We start from the raw sequence: 22739 nt of genomic DNA, 5'->3' as shown, positions 1-22739 counted from the left end.
CGTGCTGGCTGCTGGTCTCCTTCGCCCTCTCCCGCTCCGCTCCTGCCGCGCTCCTGCCCAGCCAGCCACTTCCGCACCATCCTGGGCTTTTTTGAACAGAGGACGGGGAAGGAGCGGCAGAGCCCGCGCTGAGCGCGGCGCCAACGTGCACTCACACCCCCGGGGGCCCTGAGACGGTGACCAGAGCCAAACCCAAGCGTCGGATGCAAGCTGGGGAGCTGCCCAGGGGCCACCCTGATCTCATGTCAGCTCATGTCAGCTCGTGTCTGGAATCCTCGCAGCCTTCACGTTTAGCAACCCAGAGGCCCTGGAGGCGCCGTAGGCCCCGCCTGTCTCCGCGCCACCTGGGCGTCCTGTCGCCCATCACTGCTCCGGGCTGCACTGGCCTCTCAGCTGTTCCCCAAATCCGTGGGATGCGCGGCTTCTGTCCCCCCCAACTGCGGCCTCAGCGTCCTGGGCCTGGAAGGCTCTGCGCTGAGGCAGTGCCCGGTGGCCAAGTGCTACAGGGGAGGATTGAAGGAGGCCCCAGGAGTTGGGGGATACCCCCCACTTCACAGGAAGCACTTCTGAAGAGGTGATGGGGGGGTGACCACCTCCAAGTCACAGTGAGTGGAGGCAGAATGTAGTCACAGGCAGACCTCCTGACACCTGCGAGGCCTGGCCCTGCCCCAGCAGCTGTGAGCTACCCTGTCCTCCCTTCCCAGCTGCCGCTCCAGCTCCCAACCAGGTCCCCTGAGGCCGTGGGCCCCGCTGGGGGTGGGAGGTGAAGAGGGATGAACTCCAGCGCGGGGCTGCCTCTGAGGGAGCACCTTCCACAGCAGGGTGGTCTCAGGGCAAGAGGAGCCTCCTCAGTGGGGCTTATGGGACGAGGGACAAGCAAAGGCCTCTGCCTCTGAGTCACAAGGAAGGGTCTTCAGATCCAGGGTCTGCCACCGACAGCTGCGTGGCCCAGGAAAGCTACATACCCTCTCTTGGCCTCCCTCTTCGGGCGTGGAGGGGAGGCAAGTGCTGGGCCCACAGTAGCCTGCCCCAACCCAAAGAACTCCCCTGCAGCTTGGGCCCCAGGAAGGGTTCTGAAAAGGTGGGGGAGGGGCGAGAAATTGGGACTCAGAGACACCCAGACACTCGCTGTGCACACCGGCCAATACCGCCCTGGACACCCCTGCCAATCTCTCCAATCCTGAGTAGTCTTGGTTCAAATTCTGGGCTATCTCACCACGAAAATGGCCGTTACTCCTCTCACCACTCACCACGAGGTGGGAAGTTTTCACGTACTTTGGGCATCTGCTTTGCTCCACTTTGCCTTCATGGCTTCTCTTTAATGGCTCCCCCACCAACCAACACTTTTTCTGGGAACATCACCTCATTTTTTCCCGGAGAACCACCTCTCTCCTACGCTTGATCCCTGAGGAGTTTTCCTGCCCCTGGTTCCAAGCACTGACATGGGATCTATGCCAGACCAGGCAGCCTCGACTGTGTGACTGTGGCTGAAGCCAAAAGGAAGATGTGAGTCCATGGCCATGTCTGTCACAAGGAGAAAACCTGCCTGCACTGCACAGAGCAGAACACGCCATGATGACACCATTTGAAATTCCTGGATCCAGCCTATCTGAAATCGGTGGGGCCTAGAATTTTTCAGTTCTGTGAACCTTTTGTGTTTTCAACCTGCATAGTCCAGTACCGTGGCCACTACCCCTGTGTGACTTTTTAAATTTAAATCTGAACTAATTAGAATTAAAATTGAAAGTACTGTTTCCAGTTGGACTGGCGCACCGCAGGGCTCCTCACACCCCTGTAGCTGGTGGCCGCCTTCACCAGAACAATGCTCTATGGTCAGCGCTCACCTGGGCACCTGGGCATGTTTCTGTTCCCTGGGATGAAAAACCCTGACTAATACCCTGTAGTTTTAAACTTTGCCCGCTCCTCACGGTCTGTGGTTCCCACCAACCCCAAGTCCTATTAGAACTTAGGGTTTCCTTTCAATTTCAGCTTGAGTCACCTGCTCTCAGTTGGGGGTGTGGCCCTGGGTCTGGGGCTCATGGCCAGGTGGCCCAGCACTAGGTGTCAGCCCACCTTGGACCAGGAGTTCTCCTTGCTGAGCAGGTCCGCGTAGAAGTAGGCCATCTTCCACTGGCCCTTGTAGGTGAAGCACCACATCAGCTCCCAGTAGCACATGTGGTGGAACTGCTTCCAGTGCTGCTGGGCCTCGCAGCACTCCTCGAACCGCCGGATGGCCTGCGGGCACCTGCCAGTCAGCCCCCAGCGCCACCCCCACCCCGCGAGGCACGGAGGGAGGGGGGCAAGGGGACGGGGTCCTGGCTCCGCTCCTGTCCCACCCGCCGCATGCCACTCCTAGGCCCTGCGCCCAGCCCCTGCCCCTCGGTGGGATGCTAGTCTTTGAGCACAAAATGAAAGGGCGGGAGAGGCTGGCGTCAGAGCGACTGGCGTCTGCCTCAGCGCCACCTCCAGAGCCCCAGGAGCTCCCGGGCATCTGTCCTGCCGCCGCGGCCCCGGAACCCCAGCCCACAGGCCCCCCGGGGACGCCGCCGCGCTCTGAACCTCCGGTGGCCCCCGAGCCCAGCAAGGCGCCAACCTCACCGGCGGGCCCCGCCGCTGCGCCCACGGTGCCGGTCCCTGGGCGTCCGCAGCTCGCACTCCCGCGGGGCCTCCACCTGCCTGCCGGCGCGCCCGCCGCAAGCGCCACCTCCTCCCTCCTCCCAGCACACGGTCTCCTTCAGAACGGCTCCCACCTCCCCGAATGTGCCCGCCGGCCCGTCCACTCGGTGGTCCGGGAGGCCCGGGGGCCCCGCACCACTCACTGTGTCAACATTGCCTTTAATGGCTTCAATCCGCCCTGCGAAGAACAGGAAGATGGCGCCCTGCGGAGACACGCGGGCAGGCGGCGGGGCTGGGCTCCGGGGGCGGGGCTCCAGGGGGCGGGGCTAGGGGCGGGGCTCCAGGGGGCGGGGGGCGGGGCTAGGGGCGGGGCTGCGCGCTGGGCAGGGGGCGGAGCGGAGCTCCAGGGGCGGGGCTCGGGCGGGGCTCAGGCGGGGCTCGGGCGGGGCTCACCTTAGGGTACCGCTTCAGGTAGGGCTGCAAGAGCTTCTCCGCTTCTTCCACGTTCACGTGGCCGGTGCCTGAGGGAGGCGAGGCCACGACACACGTCCCACCACTGGCTCCCGTCACCACCCTGGCCGGGGCTCCTCATTTCCTCTCCGTGAAACGGGAGGATGATTCTTCTACGCCCGGGGCCGGGGGGGGGGGGGGGGGGGGGGTTAGGTGGGAGGGTGCGGACGAGGCCCGCCGGGGTGGGGGCTCAATAACCAAGGCCCACACCTGCCGGGGTGGGGCCCAGACCCCCGGGGCCGCCTGCAGGGTCCTCGCTCCCCTACAGGGCGGGCGCGGCCGCCCCCACGTCACCCATGAGGAAACTGAGGCAGGCGGCCGGCACCCGGTGAGGCCGGGCCGAGGAGGGGCAGGCGTGCGGGTGGCCGGGTGGCCGCTCCCCTGGGCCTCCTACCGAGCACGAAGGTGAGGAAAGTGTGGTAGCAGAGCAGCAGCAGGACGCAGAGCACGGCGCGGAAGCTGTGCCCCGACGCGCCCTCCTCCAGCTGCAGCAGCCCGTAGTCCTGGGGGGAGAGGCGCACAGGCTGAGGGGGCGCAGGGGACCCTGCCGCGCGCCCCCATGATGGGGGACGGGGGGACGGAGGCCCGGGGTAGTCCTGGGTCTGGGGGGCAGAAGCAGATAACCCTAACCAGACTTACCTGGGAAGGCTTCCTGGAGGAGAAGGATCCAGAGCCTGGCTCTGGAGAGGCCCCATGCTCCCTGTATCCCTGCCCACGCTCCCTGCCCCAGTCTGTCCTCTGGGGCATTGTCCTTCCTTTTAATGGACAAATCTGACCTACGTCACCCCTGCCTCGAACCCTCCACAGCTTCCTTCGCTTTCAGGACAAAGATGAAGCCAGCGGATTCGCCCACTCGGGCCTTGCCACCGCGGCTCGGCGCCAGGCAGGCCACCCTGTCCCTGTCATCCTCCTGAAATCCTTCTCAGGACTCAAGGGCCTTCTCAAGAAAAAACTAAGAAGGGCCTTCAGAGCCTCTAGCCGGTGTTTCCCTGGACCTGGACCAAGACTGTGCGGGGCGGAGGTGGGGGGAGGGGGGCTTTCATGCTCGGCCCTCGGCTGCCTGGGACCCAGGGGAGGCCCCGGTCCTGCACTGGAGCCCCTTCACCACCACGGCCTAGCCACCTCTGCCCACGGGAAAACGGCCTTGCAGGCCGCCCTGCCTGCTTTCTCGAGCTGATGGCTAGGATTATGTTCTTATCCTGCCAATTAACATGGGTGTTCTAGGTGTTTTCTTTAGATAAACTTAAGTAAAAAATAGGCACCGTTTTGGGGAAAAGTAATACATAAATAATAACATAGAGGTCCGCAGACATAGCAAAAATCAGGAAAAGGCCAGAGGAAGTTTAAGCTTGAGAAACACTGATCAGTCTAAAAAAGTTAGTAAGGCCCTTGTTTCACCCAAAAAAGGTCCAGAGGAGGAGATGAGGCTGGACTGACCCAGGACTCCTGACCCCCAGGCCACTGTTCCCTCCAGCACAGGGGCTGCCTCCCCTGGGGAGCTCTCCCTGACTTGCTACCTAGTACTCAGGGTCCTGCCTTTGGCAAAGCCTCTGGATGCTTGAGTCCTCTGGCTTCTGCCCTCAAGGCCTGATGCTTCTCTTAGGCAACTCCCAGGCAAGAAAATGGTCCCCAGGGAAAGAACCTGCCCAAGGTCTCCTAAAGGGAGGAGGACCAGGTTCCTGACACGTGTGAGGCTCAGAGAACAGGACTCCAGGCTGCTGCTCGAAGCGACCCTTCACAGCCACCCTTACCCTAAGGGCCTCTTCACCCTATGTGGGGGGCTGGGCGGGGATCGATGGCCCGTTTGATTGGAGAGAAGACTGAGTCAGGGAGGCCTGGGCCTTGAGCAGAGCCGCACACTGACACAGGCTCGGCAGCCTCCCATCCCTGAGCCAGTCAGGAGTCCCAGAAGGCAGGTGGTTACCTTGTTCCCTGAAAACCCCACGAACTCCAGCAGCCGCAGAATCCTGGTAGGAAGCATGGACAGCGTCTGCAGGAACAGAGGCAGCAGGGCACGTGGAGGGGTGAGAACTGTCCCTTCCACTCCCCAAACCCCCAGAGTCCCAGGGTAATGCTGGGGGGCAGGACCTATCTCCAGAAAGCCCACAAGGAGGCCTGAGGTTTCCCACAGAGCCAACTTCCCCCAACAGAGAAGCATCTCAGTGTGACGACCAGGAGCAAACTGTATCTAAATCCTAATCTCACTTGTCTGCTGGGTCACGCTGGGCAAGCTACATAGCCTCTCTTTGCCTCAGTTTCCTCATCTGGGAGTAATACTAGCCCCTACCTCCTAGGGGTACTGTGAGGATAGATCAAATCAATACATGTACAGCACATAATAGGTCTGCACACAACAGCTATTGTTGTCACACTGGACCCTTGCTCTGTCATCACACTTGATCCTTAGAACAGTCCTGCAAAGAAAGATTACTGCCCCCTTTGACAGATGAAAAAAGTCGGGCAGAGATAAGTGACAGGACATGTCACTTATTATGAGAGGGGGAGCCAGTTCTGAAACCCAGACAGCCAGGCTCTGACGCTAAAGCACCTGATGACACTTCTGCACTCTGTACCTCTCAGCATTCGGGCCCAGGTCACTGTTCCCATTTTACATACAAGGAAACTGGAACCCAGAATGGGGCATGGACGTGGTTCCAAAGCTCTCAGACAGGCTTTGCCCAGAGAGAAGACTCGGATAGGGCTCTGGGCACCCAGGGCCAGGAGCCTAAATTGTTGATGAGCCACTCCTCCTCCCAGGAATAGGCCTCAGAGCCTCCCCACCTAGCTCACACTCTTCCTTCTGCCTTGAATGCCCTTCCCTGCCTACAGATCCTCCAAGATCCAGCTCAAACATTTCCCACTCCATGAAACCTTCCCCACCTCCCCCAGGAAGGGGTCCTGGCTTTCCATTTCTGTGGGCTGCCCACTGCTTCCAGGCCCTTCCCTCTCCCTGCCACTGGTCACTATTTAACCAACCACCAGTTCTCCAGGGTAGAGAAGGCCCTGATTTATCGTGTTTGTCTTTTTCTGGTCCTATAAATAACACCCCCATGGTACATTTCAAGCTCTCAACTTGACTTGGGAAGAAATGCACAGAGGGACTGTGAAGCCAGTACCCCCCTGCCCCGCAGCCCAGCTCTGAGCATCCTAGGCTGGCAGCCTGTCTGCTTTACTGCTGGGTCCCCGGGCAGCGTGGGGCCCAGCACCACAGGCCAGCAGAGCTCGCACGTTGAGGGATGCCCACTCACCAGGTTGAAGGCTCCCACACCGAGCTTCACGCCTCCTTCGAAGTGTCTGTGGTTCTCTCCCTTGCAGTACTGTGAGGACTGGACAAGATTGTCCAGCTCCCTGTGCAGAGAGGTAGAGTCTTGTTGCAGCCCCAGAGCAGGGGGGCTGGGTCTCATTCCAGCTGGGGCTGAGCTTGCCCCCCACGCCTAGCTGGTCTCAGAAACCCCTAGACTGATAACAGTTCTGGCAATCCAGAGAGCGGATACCCGAGGACTTCTTAGTCCCGTCCACATAACAACCTACTCCTGAATGTCAGCCTTATGAGCCCCAGCACACCTGCCCTGCCCAATGTCTAGGCATTTGCACATGCTCTGCATTCTCTCTAGAACAGTTTCTTTGGCACTACTGACATTTTAGGCTGGATAAATTCTTCATTCAGGTGGAAGTGGGGGGCTGTCTGCATACTGTGGGATGCTTAGGAGCATCTCTGGCCTCCACCCACTAGATGCCAGGAGCAACCTCTCCCAAGGTTGTCACTACCCAATATCTCCCAATATTGCCAAATGTCCCAATGAAAAGCCACTGGGCAAACTCCAACACCCTGTCTTTCAAGAAGTCTACCTGGGGCCTCTTGGTTGAAATCCAACCCTCAAAAAAAAAAAAAAAAAAAAAAAAAGAAAGAAAAAAGAAATCCAACTCTCTTTTTTCCTGGTCATCAGTTGCACAGAATCTGTATTCCAGCCCACCTGGGGCAGAACAGAGGCTTTAAAGATGTGCCTGCCTCCTTCCTGGGGCCATGGGCATCTTGAGGGCTTTCAGTCAGCAAATGCAGACAGGCCTCTCTGTGCCAGGCCTGGAAAGGAGCTTGGGCTCCCATGCTGCTGCCCTCACAGCTCTCCCACTCTAGGGGACAGACCCCCATCAAGTCACTGGGAGGGTAAGAGAGGCCTCAAAGGAGAAGACTCCTGGGGCCTGACCTAGTCTGGGGTTCAGGGAAGATCTCCCTGAGAAGCTGACATTTGAGCTGAGACTCTAGGGATGAGGAGGGTTGGCCTGGCATAGAGAGTGTTCCTGGCAGAGGCACAGCATGTCCCAAAGCAGCATTGAGCTTGGCCTTTTTGAAGAACTGGAAGCAAGACCCAACTGGCTGAGGCAGAGCGGGGTGGAAGATACTGTGAGGAGGGCAGGAGGAGCTCCCAGAATGACTCAGCAATGACCTGGGACTAAGAGCAAGAGGAGCAGTGGGAACTGGTAGGGGGTGACCTGACAAGGTTTGTGCTCCGGCAGCTGGAGGGGGCTGGAGGGGACTGCAGGGGACAGCACGAGGCCAGCACAGACCCACAGGTAATGTGGTGTCCACGGGCCGCGTGCTGGTTCTGCCCCAGCAGTGCCCTGACTCGAACTCACAATATCTCTGGAGGGAAACAGGCACATCAGATGCGGAAAATAAGATGATACATAGTATCAAGTCAATTCAAGTCAACTTTTAACAGAAAATGAGTTTTAATGCCAAACTTGAAGGAAGACACTGGCTTTCAAAGCTTTTGTGATTATTGGAATTGCAGATAAGGACTGTGGTGCCATGTTAAGCAGAAGTGTTCAGACTGAGTCTTATTTCCTTCATCCAAAAACAAGGCCTTTGGCTGGCCCAGTGCTGAGATGGCGGGGAAATGGCGTGGCCCTCGGAGGGTGTAAGCATGTGTGGATGCCATCCCTGTGCGCTGGCCCTTCCCCCAGGGAGCATGTTGTGGGGGATGTGGCATTGGATTGGGCCTTACCAGATGCATGGGGGTCTGCCGCTGTGCCTGCCTCCTAGCCCCCACCACACCAAGCTGACTATGCAGAATGTGCCTTCTTTTCCCCTGTTTGGGGCCCGGCATAGACTCTAGGGAACCAAATGAACAGATAAACCCAGAAAACCAGGGGAGTAATATCCTGGAAAACTGAGGACCTGAAGGTACAGAATCTGCCTGAGGCCGCATGGCATTCTCGGCTTCCAGCCTCCAGTAAGGCTCTCAACCCTCCACAAAGTAGCCTGGGGGGGGGGAGGGCGGGGGGCGGGGCACAGGATGCTAGGTGCTGCGACCCCAGGCCCCCCGAGCCAGGCCCACTCACTTGTAGGTCTGGTAGCTGTTTCGAACTTTGATGCCACCCTTGATGAAGCTCACCATGTTCTCGTCCTGCGGGAGGGAGAGATGCTAAGAGACAGGCCTGGGTGGGGAGCCACAGGCTGGAGAGGGATCATACAAGGCTCCCGGCCTGGCCTGCCCCACCTTGGGCCCAGCTCTAGAAGGAGTCCTGGGTGGGGATGGAGTCAGGGGTTAGACAAACCAGGCCTCCCTAACCCTTGGGACTCGAGATAAGGGTTTCCGTGCCAAATGAGACTTCCAAAATGCCCAGGCCTCGATCCCAGCTTCACAGGTACCTATGCTAAGTCCTTGTAGAAGGGCCTGGAGGAGGTGCTCCCCTAGGTGAAGTAACTGTGCGAAAGCAAGAGGGATGCTCCTGTTTTGGAACTTTTGTGTTTTTTTACAACAAGCAGCTATTTATCACATTTGTAATTTAAAGCACCAATTTCGGGCACCTGGGTGGCTCTGTCGATATCTGCCTTCAGCTCAAGTCCTGATCCCAGAGTCCTGGGATGGAGCGCCACAGCAGGCTCCCTGCTCAGTGGGCATGGAACTACATAGCCCACCTAGGGTTCCATTCCTGGGGCTCTACCCAAGAGAAACGGATGAACACGGGGTGCGGAATCCCCCTCAAGAATGTTCACAGCAAAAAAAAAAAAAAAAAAAATGTTCACAGCACCAGTGTCTATAGCAGCCAACCAGAAACAACCCAAATGCCCTTCTGCAGGAGGATGGATGAATGAACTGCTATATTCATGGAAGGGAATATTATACAACCACATAAGGTTGGGTAAAGAAAGCAAGCCCCACACAGCTCGAGGCTTAAGAAGCTTGAAGCCAACTGACACATAACAATATGCTGCTCAGACGGGACGAGGAAGCTGAGAAAACTATTTTTTAAAAAATAGGGTGATGAGACAACTGGGTGGCTCAGCAGTTGAGTGTCTGCCTTTAGCTCAAGGCATGATCCCGGATTCCCAAGTTCAAGTCCCACATCAGGCTCCCTGCATGCAGCCTGCTTCTCTGTCTGACTGTGTCTCTGCCTCTCTCTCTCTGTCTCTCATGAATAAATAAATAAAATCTTAAAAAAAAAAAAAAAAGGGTGAGGGATGATAGAACTGTAGGCAGTGGGTTCCCCACGAAGGGAGGCAGGGGACAGGGTGGGGAGGAGCCCGGAGGGCCAGGAGACTTGCTAACAATGCTCTGTTCTCTGGTTAGGTGGGGGTACTTGTGGGCGCTGTTCACTATGCGTGCTAGACACGCAGATACATAAAAGGCCACTCACAGTGCAGTTATTAAGAGTGATCCTAATGAGAATTGGGAGTAATCCAATTCTAATTACCCGAGGTACAAAAAGATAAGAACGACAGCTAACAAAAATAAATAGTACCCCAATAATAACATTCAATATGCATATTTACATGATGACTGTATATTATAAGCCAGGCTTGCAGGTGAAACCACGAGGTGATGGTTCCTGGAATTACCACTGTGTGGTGAGGAGCACAGATTCCAAATTGACCTGCGTTCAAATCCCAGCTCTGCCAGCCGCTGATCAGATGACCCTGTGAAAGTGGCTTCTCCTCTCTAATCCTCCCCTTTGCAGGCCTGTGAGGTGAAGCTTTAATAATCTATGTAAATTTATGTAAAACACAAACATGCAAAGTGTGTGAGGTACGTAAAACCACTTAGCCAAATGTACACACAAGGCCTGGGAGGTCGCAGACGCGCATTTGATCCATTCAAACTTGCTTGTTGAATGAATCAAGCGTAGAGCAGGCTTCGTGCTAATGCCTGTCACCCCGCATGCCCTTGGGAGGAAAACGGCGGTCATGCGGGGATGCGCATCCTACTAGCAGACCGGGCATGCGTGGCACACGTGCCCAGCGTGGAGGGGGTAAAGCCCGTCACTGCTGCCACTGAGCTGGGCCAGGGCGGGGAGCGCTGGGGCCACTGAGCCTCAGTCCTCCCTGAACCACAGGGAGCCCTCTGGCTTGGAGATGGGGCCTGATGCGCAATCCCAGCTGCGTCCTGGGAGAGGGGTCCTACCTGCAGGAAGGTCAGAGCTGCTCTCTGCAGCAGGCACTCTGCATAGCACACCTCAGCGTGGATTTCCTCTGCAAGGAGAAAACCAGAGCCTCCTGGGACGCTTGGGCAGGCAGCATGGACCAAATCCTCCCCACCCCACTTCCCAGACGGCAAAGGGAATCAGAATCAGTGGGGTTGAGGGGCCATCAGAGGCCGCACCTTCCGTGAACTGGTCCATAGTGGGGCGGTGCACCAGGTTGCTGAAGGAATCTGTTACAGAGGACTTCTTCCGGTGCCTGAAGAGGAAAGAGGGGGCCTCCAGTCATTGGGTGAGTGTGAGCCAGGAGCCCGGGGTGTGGGTGGGGGAGCGGGTGGGGGTGAGGGTGGGGGGGCGGGTCAGGGTGCAGGTGGGGGTGGGGGTGTGAGAGTGGGTTAGGGTGCAGTGGTGGAGCAGGTTGGGGTGTGGGTGGGGGAGCAGGTCGGGGTGGGGGTGCAGGAGCAAGTGGGGGAGTGGGTCGGGGTATGGGTGGGAATGGGGGTGGGGCAGCGGGTGGGGATGCGAGTGGGGGTGCAGGCTCAGGCGCATCTCCCACCCTTCCCATGGGGCTCCACATGCACGGACCTGGCAAGCACCCCGGGTCAGGGTGGAGCCCCGCCCCACCTTCCCCTGCCCCAGCCAGTGTCCCCTGAGGACCCGCTGCAGCAACGCCTCCTCCAGAAAACCTGTCCTGCTCCTCCGGCAAGACCCCCGCCACCCCCGCAGCCCCGGGGGGCTGGCCTAAGCCCTGGGCCCACCTGCACCCGAACCCCGAGGGCGCACCCATTCATCGCCTCATCTGTGCAGGCGTGCGAGCAGCTTATGTGAGCGGACACCAGTCGGGTGCTGGGCCGCGACCCAGGCTTCCTGCAGCCCCGCGCAGGCCCTGCCCTTACACCCACTTCATATACGAAGAGCGGAGAGTGCAGGGAGACACTTGCCCGAGATCAGAGCATCGTGTGACAGGGCCAGCGCCCGCCGCCACAGAATTAGGCCTGGTCCCTGGAAGTGGCTGAGAGCCTGGCTCAGACAGGGCCCCCGGGGCAGAGCTGACAGGGACAGGTCCTCGCAGCCATCTTTAACATCTTTAACTGGTATTTCAGGCACTGGGATAGGCCGAGGTCACAAGAGGAGGGGCCTTACCCCCTTCACCCCTGCCCAGCGGCCCTGACCTCTGACACAGCGTCTGCGCCTCCTTCATCATGTTGCCAGCCAGCAGGATGTCCTGAGGGTCAAAAGTCATCATGGCCTGCATCTCCAGGATGGTGGCATACGTCAGTGAGTGGTACATGCTCTCCTTGGTTCTGCCGGAGAGAAGGGACGTGAGAGCACCCCCAGTGCCACAGAGGCAGCACCCCCGTAACCTCTCGAGGGGACGGGAAAGGGTCCCCCTCCCAAGCTCTGACCCTTCCACTGCTGCTCCAAAGGCCTCGGACCCCAGCTCTGCTCCTTCCTGCTGAGTGGCACCAAGTGACTTTCCAACTCTGGGCCTCACTCTCTCATCCACTCTGCAGGGATGGCAGCAAGGCTGTCATGAGGCCCCTAGAAGGGCCTTAGCAGGATGTTGGCCTGAGGGGTGCCGCTAGCCCCCTGGGACCGCCTCCTGCCCCACCTCCCGGGGAAGAGCCCAAATCCATCTGTCCTCAAGCTCCCCTTCCCCACCCTGTCCCCGGCCTTGCCCCACCTCCTTCGGTGGCCTCACTGGCCGCACCCCCCCTCCCCCCCTCCCCATCCCACCCTCTGCCTAGGCTACAGTCCTGTATGCCCCCCTCCTATATGCTCCCAGGGGGTTTCACACCCCCTGGGGGAGTGCCTGGGCCCAAGGCTCCACACAGCACAGGTCCCACCCACCTCTCCAGCCCCGCCTGCTTGTCACTTCTGCTTCTGCCCTGACACCTGATCCAGGTCAAGACGGTACCTCTTGTCACACTGAGACACATGCTCTCAAGAAACTCCCATACTTTCCCTCCCCTTGGCCTTTGCCCATGCTGTTCCCCCAACTTGAAATGCCCTTGCCCTGCTCCCACAGCCCCAACATATCTTGTCAAGGCCCGAGCTGCCTCCAAGACACATGTCCTGCTGAAATTGATACCAGCAAAGGCCCCGCGCCCTCCTCGCACTGAGCCACAGGCCCAAGGACCGAGGCCATGTGGGCGCTGCCGTCCTCAGCACCAGCGCCGGAGGCCTGGAGCCAGCCTCACTCGGGAAGCCTCTTGCTCCTGCCATCCTGCTGCTCCCCCATCCAGGCCTCTCAACCGAAAAGTATATGGGTATGTGGTTGGGTGGGGGGAGGTGGGGGGCAGGGGGTGGTGTTCAGTCTAACAAATGGAAAGAGAAGCAGGCAAGGAGGGACAAGAAACATGCAGGTCGTCCTCTGCACTTGGGCAAGTCACGACGTGCCTGGGCCTTGACTTATACTTCTGCAAAGTGGGGACAATAATGCTGACCTGCCCAGGCCCCTGAGGGACTGGCTGGGGATCACTCTTGCTGGTCACACAGTAGGTGCAACAGCAATTTTCACTCCCGCAGGACGGCAGGACACCCCCTCGTTAATTATTTACAAAACTTCTCAGGGCAGGGCTTATGCTGAGCTTCAGGGGAAAGAGATAACTAAGGTTTACAAACTGTCCTATTGTCAAATCATGTGACTTTACCCATTTCCATGCCTTTCTCATTCATAAAACTCTCTGTAAAATTAAAGACCTTTTGTAAATTGTTTTTTAATTTCTGGGTGACCCTCCTCCCTGGTGCTATTATCCTGCGGAGTCAAAGGTTTTAAAGGAAACCAAAGGCTGGTCCACCCTTCATCAGTCCTGGCAGCTGTCAGGACACCTCCTGGGTCTTCATCAAAACTTTGCCTTGTGGAAAGGAGGCCACAGCCTGAAGTGGGGACAGAACTCAGGCGTCAGAGTCCATGAAACAGGCTGAAACCGTGGTTGCCAGTGACCAGCTGTGCGATCCTGGTGAAGGTGAAACCTCTCTGAGCCTCAAGTCCTTCCTCTGTAAAATGGATACAATAATCCTCCTCACCCAGGACTCTGAGTGGCTTAAATAGCACAGCCCGGCCAGGGCCACATGGCTGGTGCTCAATAAATGCAATTCCTTCTGTGTCTGCCAGGGTCAAGGGTCACTGCCCTGAATACACTCTCTCCCTCAGGAGAGGTTCCCTGGCAGTATCCAGACCCCCCCCCCCCAGTCCCCGCACCAGTTAATCACCTCCCGTTCCAGGGTTCCAGGTCTCTCCAGTTCTCAAGCCCCTGCCCCTCTTTTCCTCACACCAGGGAGGCTGGAGGCTCAGCCTCACTCCCCCAGGCTGGTGCTAGGCCCAGGAGGGACAGCCCTGCCTGGGCAGCTGGCAGGCAAAGAGGGATTTCTAGTTTGAGGCCCAATGCCCCAACATGCACCTGCAGCTGGGAATCCTGGCTTCTCCCCAGCCCACCACTGGAAGCCCCTCAACCACGTTCTGGACTGAGACGTGTGGTAAAGCCTGCATCGGAGCTAGCGCCAGTCTGGTTCCAGACCACGGCAATAAAGTGCATATTGCAATGTAGCAAGTCAAGTGAATTTCTGGTCTCCCTATGCACACAGAAGTGAAGTCTAATTAAGTCTGCAATAGCATTATGTCCAGAGTGTACAACAGCATTATGTCTAAAAAACTACATACCTTAATTAAAAGATACTTTACTGCTACAAAATGCTAACCGTCACCTGACATTTCAGGGAGCTGATCTTTTTGCTGGTGAAGGATCCTGCCTTGATGTCCGTGGCTGCTGACTGATGGGGTGGCAGTCACAGGAGGATGGGTTAGCTGTGGCAATTTCTTAATGTAAGACAACAACCAAGTTTTCTCCACTGATGGCCTCCTGCTTTCATAAACAATTTCTCTGTAGCATGTGATGCTGCTTGACAGCATCTTACCCACAGAACTTCTTTCAGAATCGGAGTCAATCTTCTCAAATGCTGCTTCTGCTTTATCAAATAAGTTTATGTAATATGCCAAATCCTTTGTTGTAATTTCAACAATCTTCACAACATCTTCACCAGGAGTAGGTTCCATCTCAAGAAACCACCTTCTTTGGGACGCCTGGGTGGCTTGGTTGGTTAAGCGTCTGCCGTGGGCTCAGGTCCTGATCCCATGCTGGGCTCCCTGCTCAGTGGAGTTTTCTTCTCCCTCTCCCTCTCCCTGTGTCCCGCTCCCTGCTCATGCTCTCTCTCTCTCTCAAATAAATAAAATCTTAAAAAAAAAAAAAAAAAAGAAAAGGAACCACCTTTCTTGCTCATCCATAGATGCAACTTCTCATCCACTCAAGTTTTATCCTGAGATGGCAGCCGTGCAGTCACATCTCCAGGCTCTACTTCTGATTCTCTTGCTCCTTCCACCCCATCTGCAGTTATTTCCTCCCCTGAAGTCTTGTTTTTTGTTTTTTGTTTTTTTAAGATTTATTTATTTATTCATTCAGAGAGAGCGAGAGAGAGGCAGAGACACAGGCAGAGGGAGAAGCAGGCTCCATGCAGGAAGCCCAATGTGGGACTCGATCCCGGGTCTCCAGGATCACACCCCGGGCTGCAGGCGGCACTAAACCGCTGTGCCACCAGGGCTACCCATCTCCTGAAGTCTTGAACCACTCAAAGTCATCCATGAGGGTTGGAATCAATTTCTTCCAAACTTCGGCTGATGTTGATACTGTGACCTCTTCCCATGAATCGCAAAGTTCTTACTAGCATCTAGCATGGTGAGTACCTTCTAGAATTTCAATTTACTTTGCCCAGATCCATCAGAGAAATCACTCTCGATGGCAGCTATAGCTTTATGGAACAGACTTCTTAAGTGACAAGACTTGAAAGTCAAAGTGACTCTTTGAACCCATAGGACACAGAATGGATATTGTGTTGTTAGCAGACATGAAAACAACATTCATCTCACTGCAACTCCATCAGAGCTCTTGGGTGACCAGATGCACTGTCAATGAGCGGGAGTATTTTGAAAGGAATCTTTTTTTCTGAGCAGTGGGTCTTAACACTGGGCTTAAAATATTCAGTAAACCATGTTGTAACAGGCATGCTTTGTTGTTCAACTTAAAGAGCACAGGGAGAAGAGATTTAGCGTAATTCTTAAGAGCCCTAGGATTCTCCGAGTGGTAAAGGAGCACGGGCTTCACCCTGAAGTCCCCAGCTGCATTAGCTCCTGACGAGAGAGCCAGCCTGTCCTTGTAAGCTTTAAGCCAGGCACCGATCCCCCCTCTAGCTGTGAAGTCCTAGATGGCATCTTCTTCTACTATAAGGCCATTTCATCAACGCTGAAAATCTGTTGTTTAGGGCAGCCACCTTCATTAACGATCTGAGCCAGAGTTTCTGGTTAACCTGCTGCAGTTTCTACCAGCACTTGCTGCTTCACCTTCTATGTTATGGAGATGGCTTCTTTCCTTCAACCTCAGGAACCCACCTCTGATAGCTTCCAGCTTTTCTGCTGCAGCTCCTGACCTCTCTCAGCCTCACAGAATTGGAGAGAGCTAGGGCGTTGCTCTGGATTGGGTTTTAGCGTAAGGCAAGGTTGTGGCTGATTTGATCTTCTATCCAGCCCACTCACGCTTTCTCTGTATCAGTAATAAGGCTGTTTTACTTTCTAATCATTTGTGTGTTCACTGGGGTAGCACTCTTAATTTCCTTCAGGAACTTTGCCTTTGCCTTCACAAGTTGGCTGTTTGGTGCAAGAGGCCTACCTTCCAGCCTATCTTGGGTTTTGATTTAAAAGCCTTCCTTGCAGGCAGCCCCGGTGTGGCGCAGTGGTTTAGCACCGCCTACAGCCCAGGGCATGATCCTGGAGTCCCATGTCGGGCTCCCTGAATGGAGCCTGTTTCTCCCTCTTCCTTTGTCTCTGCCTCTCTCTCTCTCTCCTCTCTGTGTATTCTCATGAATAAATAAATAAAATCTTAAAAAAAAAAAAAAAAAGCCTTCCTCACTAAGGTTGGTCATTTCTAGCTTTTGATTTAAAGAGAGAGACGTGCAACTCTTCCTCTCACTTGAACACTCAGGGGCCACAGCAGGGTATTAATTGGCCTAATTTTAATATTGTTGTCTCTCAGGGAATAGGCCCAAGGAGACGGAGAGAGAGGGTGGAACAGCTGGTCAATGGACCAGTCAGAATGCACACATTTACTGATTAAGTTCGTTGCCTTACATGGTGGCAGCCAGAAACAATTACAATAGTAACATCAAAGATCACTGATCACAGATCACCGTAACAAAAATAATACTAATGGGAAAGTTTGAGATATTGCAAGGATTACCAAAATGTGAAACAAAGTGAGTAAAGGTTGGAAAAATGGTGCCAAGAGACTTGCGTGATGCAGGGTTGACATAAACCTTTGATTTATAACAAATGCAGTATCTGTGAAGTGCAATGTGGTAAGCCCGTAGACAGGTAGAACAACTCTCCAAACCTCAGACACCTCAAGGTTAACTTACAACCCACAAGTTCTTGTTTGCTTATACAATCTTGACCCCTGAGAGTAAGAGTCCCCTCACCTCTGAGGCAAACTCAGCTCTGGGACAGGATGCCCACTGGCATCCTACCTTCTAGGCCCAGACCAGCTGTCAAGTTGGGGAGGGCACTGGAAGAGCCATCAGAGGGCAGGGTGTTGGGACTTGGGACTCCTTGGCCATGTGGAGGTCACCTGAGCCTAGTGGCCTCCAGCCCTTCCCTCCTTTACCAGCAGCATAGTAAAATAAACTAGAAGTTACTCAAAGAAGTGACAAAGACAGAAAACAAATGCTCAGGCTGGGGGGATGAGGGGTGGAATTTGATGAGCCCGTTATTCCCTGAGGGCAAAGTATGGAGAACAATGAAATGAGACACTGCATGCACAAGGAGGAATGTGAATGAAACTGGACCTCAACATCTTTTGTAGCTTCGATGGCTATAAATGAGGAGAGGCAGCTATTTTTTAGCAAGAATTATTTCCCCTAGACAAGTGGTTCTTAATAAAGATGGAGAGAGATTTTTCCTGTCCCCCTTCCCCCCAGCATCTGGCAATAACTTGAAAGAATTTTTGGTTGTCAAAATGGGGATGTGGGTGGGGAGTGTGCTAACACCATCTACTGTTTGGAGAGAACTCTCTTAAACTGAAAGACAAAGGAAGGATTCTTTTCTGGAATGGGACAGGGGCTAAGATAAGGAAGGAGCAGCTTCACTGCCTTAAGCATGAAGTTAAAAGGTAGTCTCATGGGAAGACTGGTGTCTTGGTACTGCCTCCTTTGGGGCAAGCATTTCCTCTCTGCCGCCCCCACCCCCACCCCCAGTTGTGGGACTCCTGGTAGAGTGCCCTCTTGAGGTCAGGGAGGGTGAGGCAGCCCCTCAATACAAGGGGACAAGGAGGCTGTGAAGAGAGGGTGTGCAAGAGTGCAGAGAGGTGGCAGGGAGGGGTCTGCTTAGTTATAGGTAATGACCAGAAGGGAAGTGGAGCTGAGGAGCCTTCTAAAAATACTTGGAGGGGAACCCAGATGTTCAGGGATGGAACAGGGTGAAGCATGGCCTACCTCACTCCTGCTGCAGAGCTGCCCCGGCCCCACCTCAAACCCAGACCCCCTAAGAGGCTGAGGATGAGGTTTCAGGCCTGCTGCAGAGGGATCATCATAAGACTCATGCTGGAATCCACACCATCCCCCAGAGGCTGGGCCACTGACCCCAGACAGGAGAAATTGAACAGGTCAGGCTTGGAAACTTGGGGAAAGCAGTTCCCCTGACTCAGCATTTGCTTTCCCGGGGAACCTGAAGGAACCAGATGAGGCAGAGGACAACCACAACCTAGAACTAAAAAGAAGGGGTTAGGCAAGTAGGCACCAGACATGATTAGCCTCTTGGCCCCTCACCCCTATCCCAATCCCAGAATTCAGGCAGCCAGAGGTTCTGTGACCGTGGTGAGGAACAGAGGAATATTCCTTGGAGAAGCTGACATCTGGAGACAGGTCATCCAAAAGCCAATCCCACCAATTACAAGGCCAAGCATCCAGGTGCCTCCCTTCTGCTCATTCTGTCCCTAAGCAGGTTCTTCTGTGCCACCTTTCTTGCCCACCTCCCCCCACATCCAGAAACCAAACCCATCAACTACAAGGCCGAGAACTTGCTCTTAAATATAACCAGACAACCAGGGGCCATCAGGTACTGGAGGAAAGCCCCCACCAGAAGATCCCCCCATTACACAGAAGAAGGGAACCTGGAGAAAGCCAAGAGTAATGCAGGAGAAAAAATGTTTAAGAGACAACATCCTGTGATAATAACAAATATTTACTAGCATGCTTACTGTATGCCAGGCCCTATCCTAAGGACTCCCATATTTCAAAAGTAGACATAAAGAACAGGGTACATCCATAAGCCAAAAATAAGATGTTTTAGGGATAAGAAGAACATTCAGAGAACAAGGAGCATGAGGAAATTAATCATATGATCACAGAGGAAAAGAAAATAGAAGGATCTCTTCTAACTCAATAGAAGGATTTCATGATAAGGTTGAAGAAATTTCCCCCAAATAAGAGAAAACAAAAAGAGAAAGAAATACAAAATTGGAGGTAAGTCAGGAGGCTTAGAAGAGGACTGATCCAGGAGGTCCAGTGTTTGACTTAAAGAAAACCTGGGAAAGGGAGACAGAACATGGAAGGGTCATGCAAGAGAATATCCTAGAACCAAAAGGCACTCTCCAAATAAAAGACCTATATTTCAGCACATCATTGTGAAGTTTCAGATTTGTGAGAACAAAAGAAAGGATTTTAAACATTTCTAGAGAAGAAAAAATGATCACATGCAATGTTAGAAGAAAGTAGGGTTCCCACGGCTACAGTAGATGCTAGAAAACAGGGATGCAATGCCTTTGAAATTCTGAGGGGGAAAATTACATTTATGCAACTCCTTCCTTGGAAGTTTCTGGAGGACATGCTTTGGTAAAATAAGAGAGGATGCCAGAAAAAACCCAGGTCAAGGAAAAAAGAGAGAAGGAAAGGGAGTTCCAGGAGACAGAAGGGAGGTGGCCGGTAGACACATCCGTCTTCCAGAGGAAAGGTTTCCAGGAAAAAGGTTATAAACACTTCAGGATAAATGTATAGCACATTAGGCAAAAGAAGACAATTATTAATTTCAGAAAGGGAATGTAGTCTACAATGTGTGACTTGTCTTTGCAATGAGCATCAGTTATCTAATTATAACAACGTAAATGTTACTGATTTAGCCAGATACTGTGATACAATCGTGAGAGGAAGATGAAGGAAGGGAAGTAGGGCAGGGAGATAAGAAAGCTAAATTCTTGTCTACCAGTAGATGTTTAAAAGTAAAAGGTGGGGATCTCTGGGTGGCTCAGCGGTTTAGCGCCTGCCTTTGGCCCAGGGCATGATCCTGGAGACCCGGGATCGAGTCCCACTTCGGGCCCCCTGCACGGAGCTGCTTCTCCCTCTGCCTGTGTCTCTGCCTCTCTCTCTCCCTCTCTCTGTGTCTCTCATGAATAAATAAATAAAATCTTTAAAAAATAAATAAATAAAAGTAAAAGGTTAAAAAAAATAAAAAGAATTTTGTGGTGTATGAATTCTATTTCATATTGCCTTTAAAAAACTGAAAAAAAATGATAAAGGAAGAGCGGTATAAGAATATTATTTAGAAATAAGGCAGTAAACACTGGAAGCAATGGCTAAATGACTAACCAACACTACTACCCTAAAGGGCTTGAGTAAAGGCAATTCAAATCTTTAGTCTTTTGGGGAAAAATGAGGAAAAGCAGCTGTGTTAGAGCTGACAGGGGAGAAACCCCAACGGATTCAGTGGGAACAAGAAATCAAAGTAGAAAAGGCCACAAGAGCCTAAAAGGAAGGAAGTCACAGTGACCTCGGGGAGGGCCTGGCTTCCCAGGACTATAGAGTGGGGAGCCTGGGCCCCTGCTTTTATGGGACTCTCAGGGGTCACGGCGACCCAGGAGGCTGAGGACAGTCAGTTACATGGGGTTCCTCTTACACAAGACCTCTGGTTCTCCATGACCAGACACCCCCATCCCGACACTCCGGAGTGTGTGTATGTGTGCAGTGAACACACACACGCCCTGGGCCCCACCTCAACCTGGGCTTAAGCCTCACCTGGGCTTGAGGTAGCTGAGTGCTTCCGAGAACTGGTTGGTGAGGAAGAGGTCCAGGGCGATCATGCACTGGTCCAGGGCCTCATGGAGGCTGCTCACAGAAGTCCTGCTGGGAGAGACGCACAGTGACCAGGAGACCTCACGCCCCGCTCAGGGCTGGGACAGAGCCCCACAGGGCCCAGGCGGCCTCCCTGTGGGCCATGGGGGCTTATCATGAGCTTGTCCAGGCTGTACTGGGACACAAAGACAATTTGGTCCCCCTCTCAATGTTCCTAAAGGTGGGAGGAGAGTAGAATGGGGGTGTCATCTGAGATCTGGGGGAGAGGGTTGGGGGGGAGCAGAGGATGGAGGGCGAGGAAGTCTCAGGAACAAACTGATCTTACCTCTCACAAGGATAAAGGGAGTCTTTATGGCCTTTCTGACCCATCGGGCTTCTCTGCCCCCCCAGGGGGGCACAGCCCACCCACTAAATCCCACTTCAGTCCTTTTCCTCCTCCTGCTTCTCCAGGACTTCTCCTGCCCTCCTCGGGCCTGCACTCTAGAACCCCAGAAACCCTGTCACAATGGACTGTAGCGTGCAGCAGAGCCATAAGGGCTGTCCAGGGCCCTTCCTCAACAGTCCCCTTCCCAACAGCACTTCCAGTACACCTGACCCTTATGCCTTAGCACCCTCACGTTCACACACACACACATACTCACACACACAATTTTTTATTTTTATTTTTGCTTATTTTGTGCTTATTGCCTGTCCCCCTCCACTAAACAGGAGCTTCCTGAGGGCAGGAATCCCTGTTTTGTTCCTTGCTGTATCCCCATCATCTAGGATCTGGTACAAAGTGGGCTTTTGATAAGCATCTGTTAGTGAATGGATAAAAAAAAAAATGACTGAAGGAGGAGTCTCAGGTTGGGAGAACAAATCCCTGACCTTTATAGGTCTCAGCTTCCCCATCTGAAAAACTAATCTTTTAAGTTAGGAGACCTCAAAAGTCCTATCTTGAGGATGGTCTCGAGGATGTCTCTTCTCAAGGAGTCTCTTTTGAGTGAGAGAAGGTTCCAAAAGGGGCCTTGACGACCTCACTGGAAGGAGTCCCTTTCCCCCAAACAGTTAAGAGAGAGTCCCTCTCCACCAGGTCAAGGTCTGCACATCCCTTCAGGCCCAGCTCTAATGTGTCATCCATGACGCAGCAGCGCATCTTCCCGGCAGATTGAAATGAGTGTCTTGTTCAAAACCGCACTCTTGTTCCTTCTCCCCCAGTCTTTGCCATCTTAATGAATGACACCCCTCTGCTCAGTTTGTCAGGCCAGAAGTCTGGCAGTCAGCCATGCTCCCTGCCTCTCCGGGCCTCCCCGGCCAGGCCTCACCGAGCCCGAGCGGCTGGGCCTCCTGGGCACCTCTCAACCCTGGCTCTTCTGTGCCCAGCAAGCCCAAGGGCTGGCCGCCATCACCCTCACCCCGGGTCAATGGAAGATGCCCCTCCTGCCCTTGCCCCTCCTACCCCTCCTGTCTCTCTCTCTCTCTCTCTCTCTCTCTCTCTGTTGGACTATTTTGCTCAGTATTTCAAGTCTCTTCCCTCTCTTTGTTGCCATCTCTTTCACCCTGTTAGATTCTGAGTAATTTTTTCGGGTCTTCCATTCCACAAATTCTCTGGAGGCATGTCTGATCTGCCTCTCTTCCCGTCTACTGAGTTTTTAATTTTAAGGATCATATTTTGCATTTTCAGAAATTCCACTTGCTTCCTTTTGAAATCGTCTTGGTTGTTTGGGGCAGCATTTTGTTCCCTGCTTATTTGTTTCAAGTCCATCTTTGATTTTCTTTACATGTTTTTAAGATACTTCTATTCTAGATCCCATAATTCTAGCATCTAAGACTCTCAGAGAAACAAATCCTGTTGTTTCTTAATTTGGGGATCTACTGCTCACAATGACTTCTTTCCTTGTGTGTTTTGTAATTTTACCATGAGCTCCTTTTCGGCTGATCCCAAAGGCATCTTAGGAGAAGGATCTGTTTCTCCAGAGAGGATTTTCCTTTACTTTGGCCAGATTCCCTGGGGCACTACCATTCCATGATACTTAAGTTACTCT

At 53.9% G+C, this 22739-nt stretch overlaps 1 protein-coding gene across 14 annotated transcripts in view; it reads right to left on the bottom strand.

Annotated features, from left to right (window-relative positions):
- TTC39A (tetratricopeptide repeat domain 39A) overlaps positions 1 to 22739 on the bottom strand; it is a 41059-nt gene that overhangs the window by 11776 nt on the left and 6544 nt on the right. For 3 of the 14 annotated variants that reach the window (XR_005370228.1, XM_038558056.1, XM_038558068.1), the window contains exons 1-13: positions 21041 to 21099; positions 20659 to 20763; positions 11721 to 11852; positions 10731 to 10807; positions 10533 to 10600; positions 9905 to 10114; positions 8470 to 8534; positions 6375 to 6474; positions 5051 to 5116; positions 3521 to 3629; positions 3070 to 3137; positions 2820 to 2879; positions 2074 to 2235 (exon numbers count right to left, since the gene is read on the bottom strand). Coding sequence is in view for 13 of the 14 variants with exons in the window: in XM_038558056.1 (XP_038413984.1) it covers positions 2074 to 2235; positions 2820 to 2879; positions 3070 to 3137; positions 3521 to 3629; positions 5051 to 5116; positions 6375 to 6474; positions 8470 to 8534; positions 9905 to 10114; positions 10533 to 10600; positions 10731 to 10807; positions 11721 to 11852; positions 20659 to 20763; positions 21041 to 21084 (1266 nt within the window). In the remaining variant the exon portion in view is untranslated. Of the gene's footprint in view, positions 1 to 2073; positions 2236 to 2819; positions 2880 to 3069; positions 3138 to 3520; positions 3630 to 5050; positions 5117 to 6374; positions 6475 to 8469; positions 8535 to 9904; positions 10115 to 10532; positions 10601 to 10730; positions 10808 to 11720; positions 11853 to 14256; positions 14392 to 20658; positions 20767 to 21040; positions 21202 to 22739 lie in introns of those variants that run through there. The other 11 variants (XM_038558058.1, XM_038558062.1, XM_038558064.1 and 8 more) reach the window with 8 other exon arrangements.

This window comes from Canis lupus, chromosome 15 (assembly GCF_011100685.1).
Source record: "Canis lupus familiaris isolate Mischka breed German Shepherd chromosome 15, alternate assembly UU_Cfam_GSD_1.0, whole genome shotgun sequence".
Lineage (NCBI taxonomy): Eukaryota > Metazoa > Chordata > Mammalia > Carnivora > Canidae > Canis > Canis lupus.
Note: the sequence above shows the minus strand (reverse complement) of the source record. Positions and strands in the feature narration are given on the sequence as shown.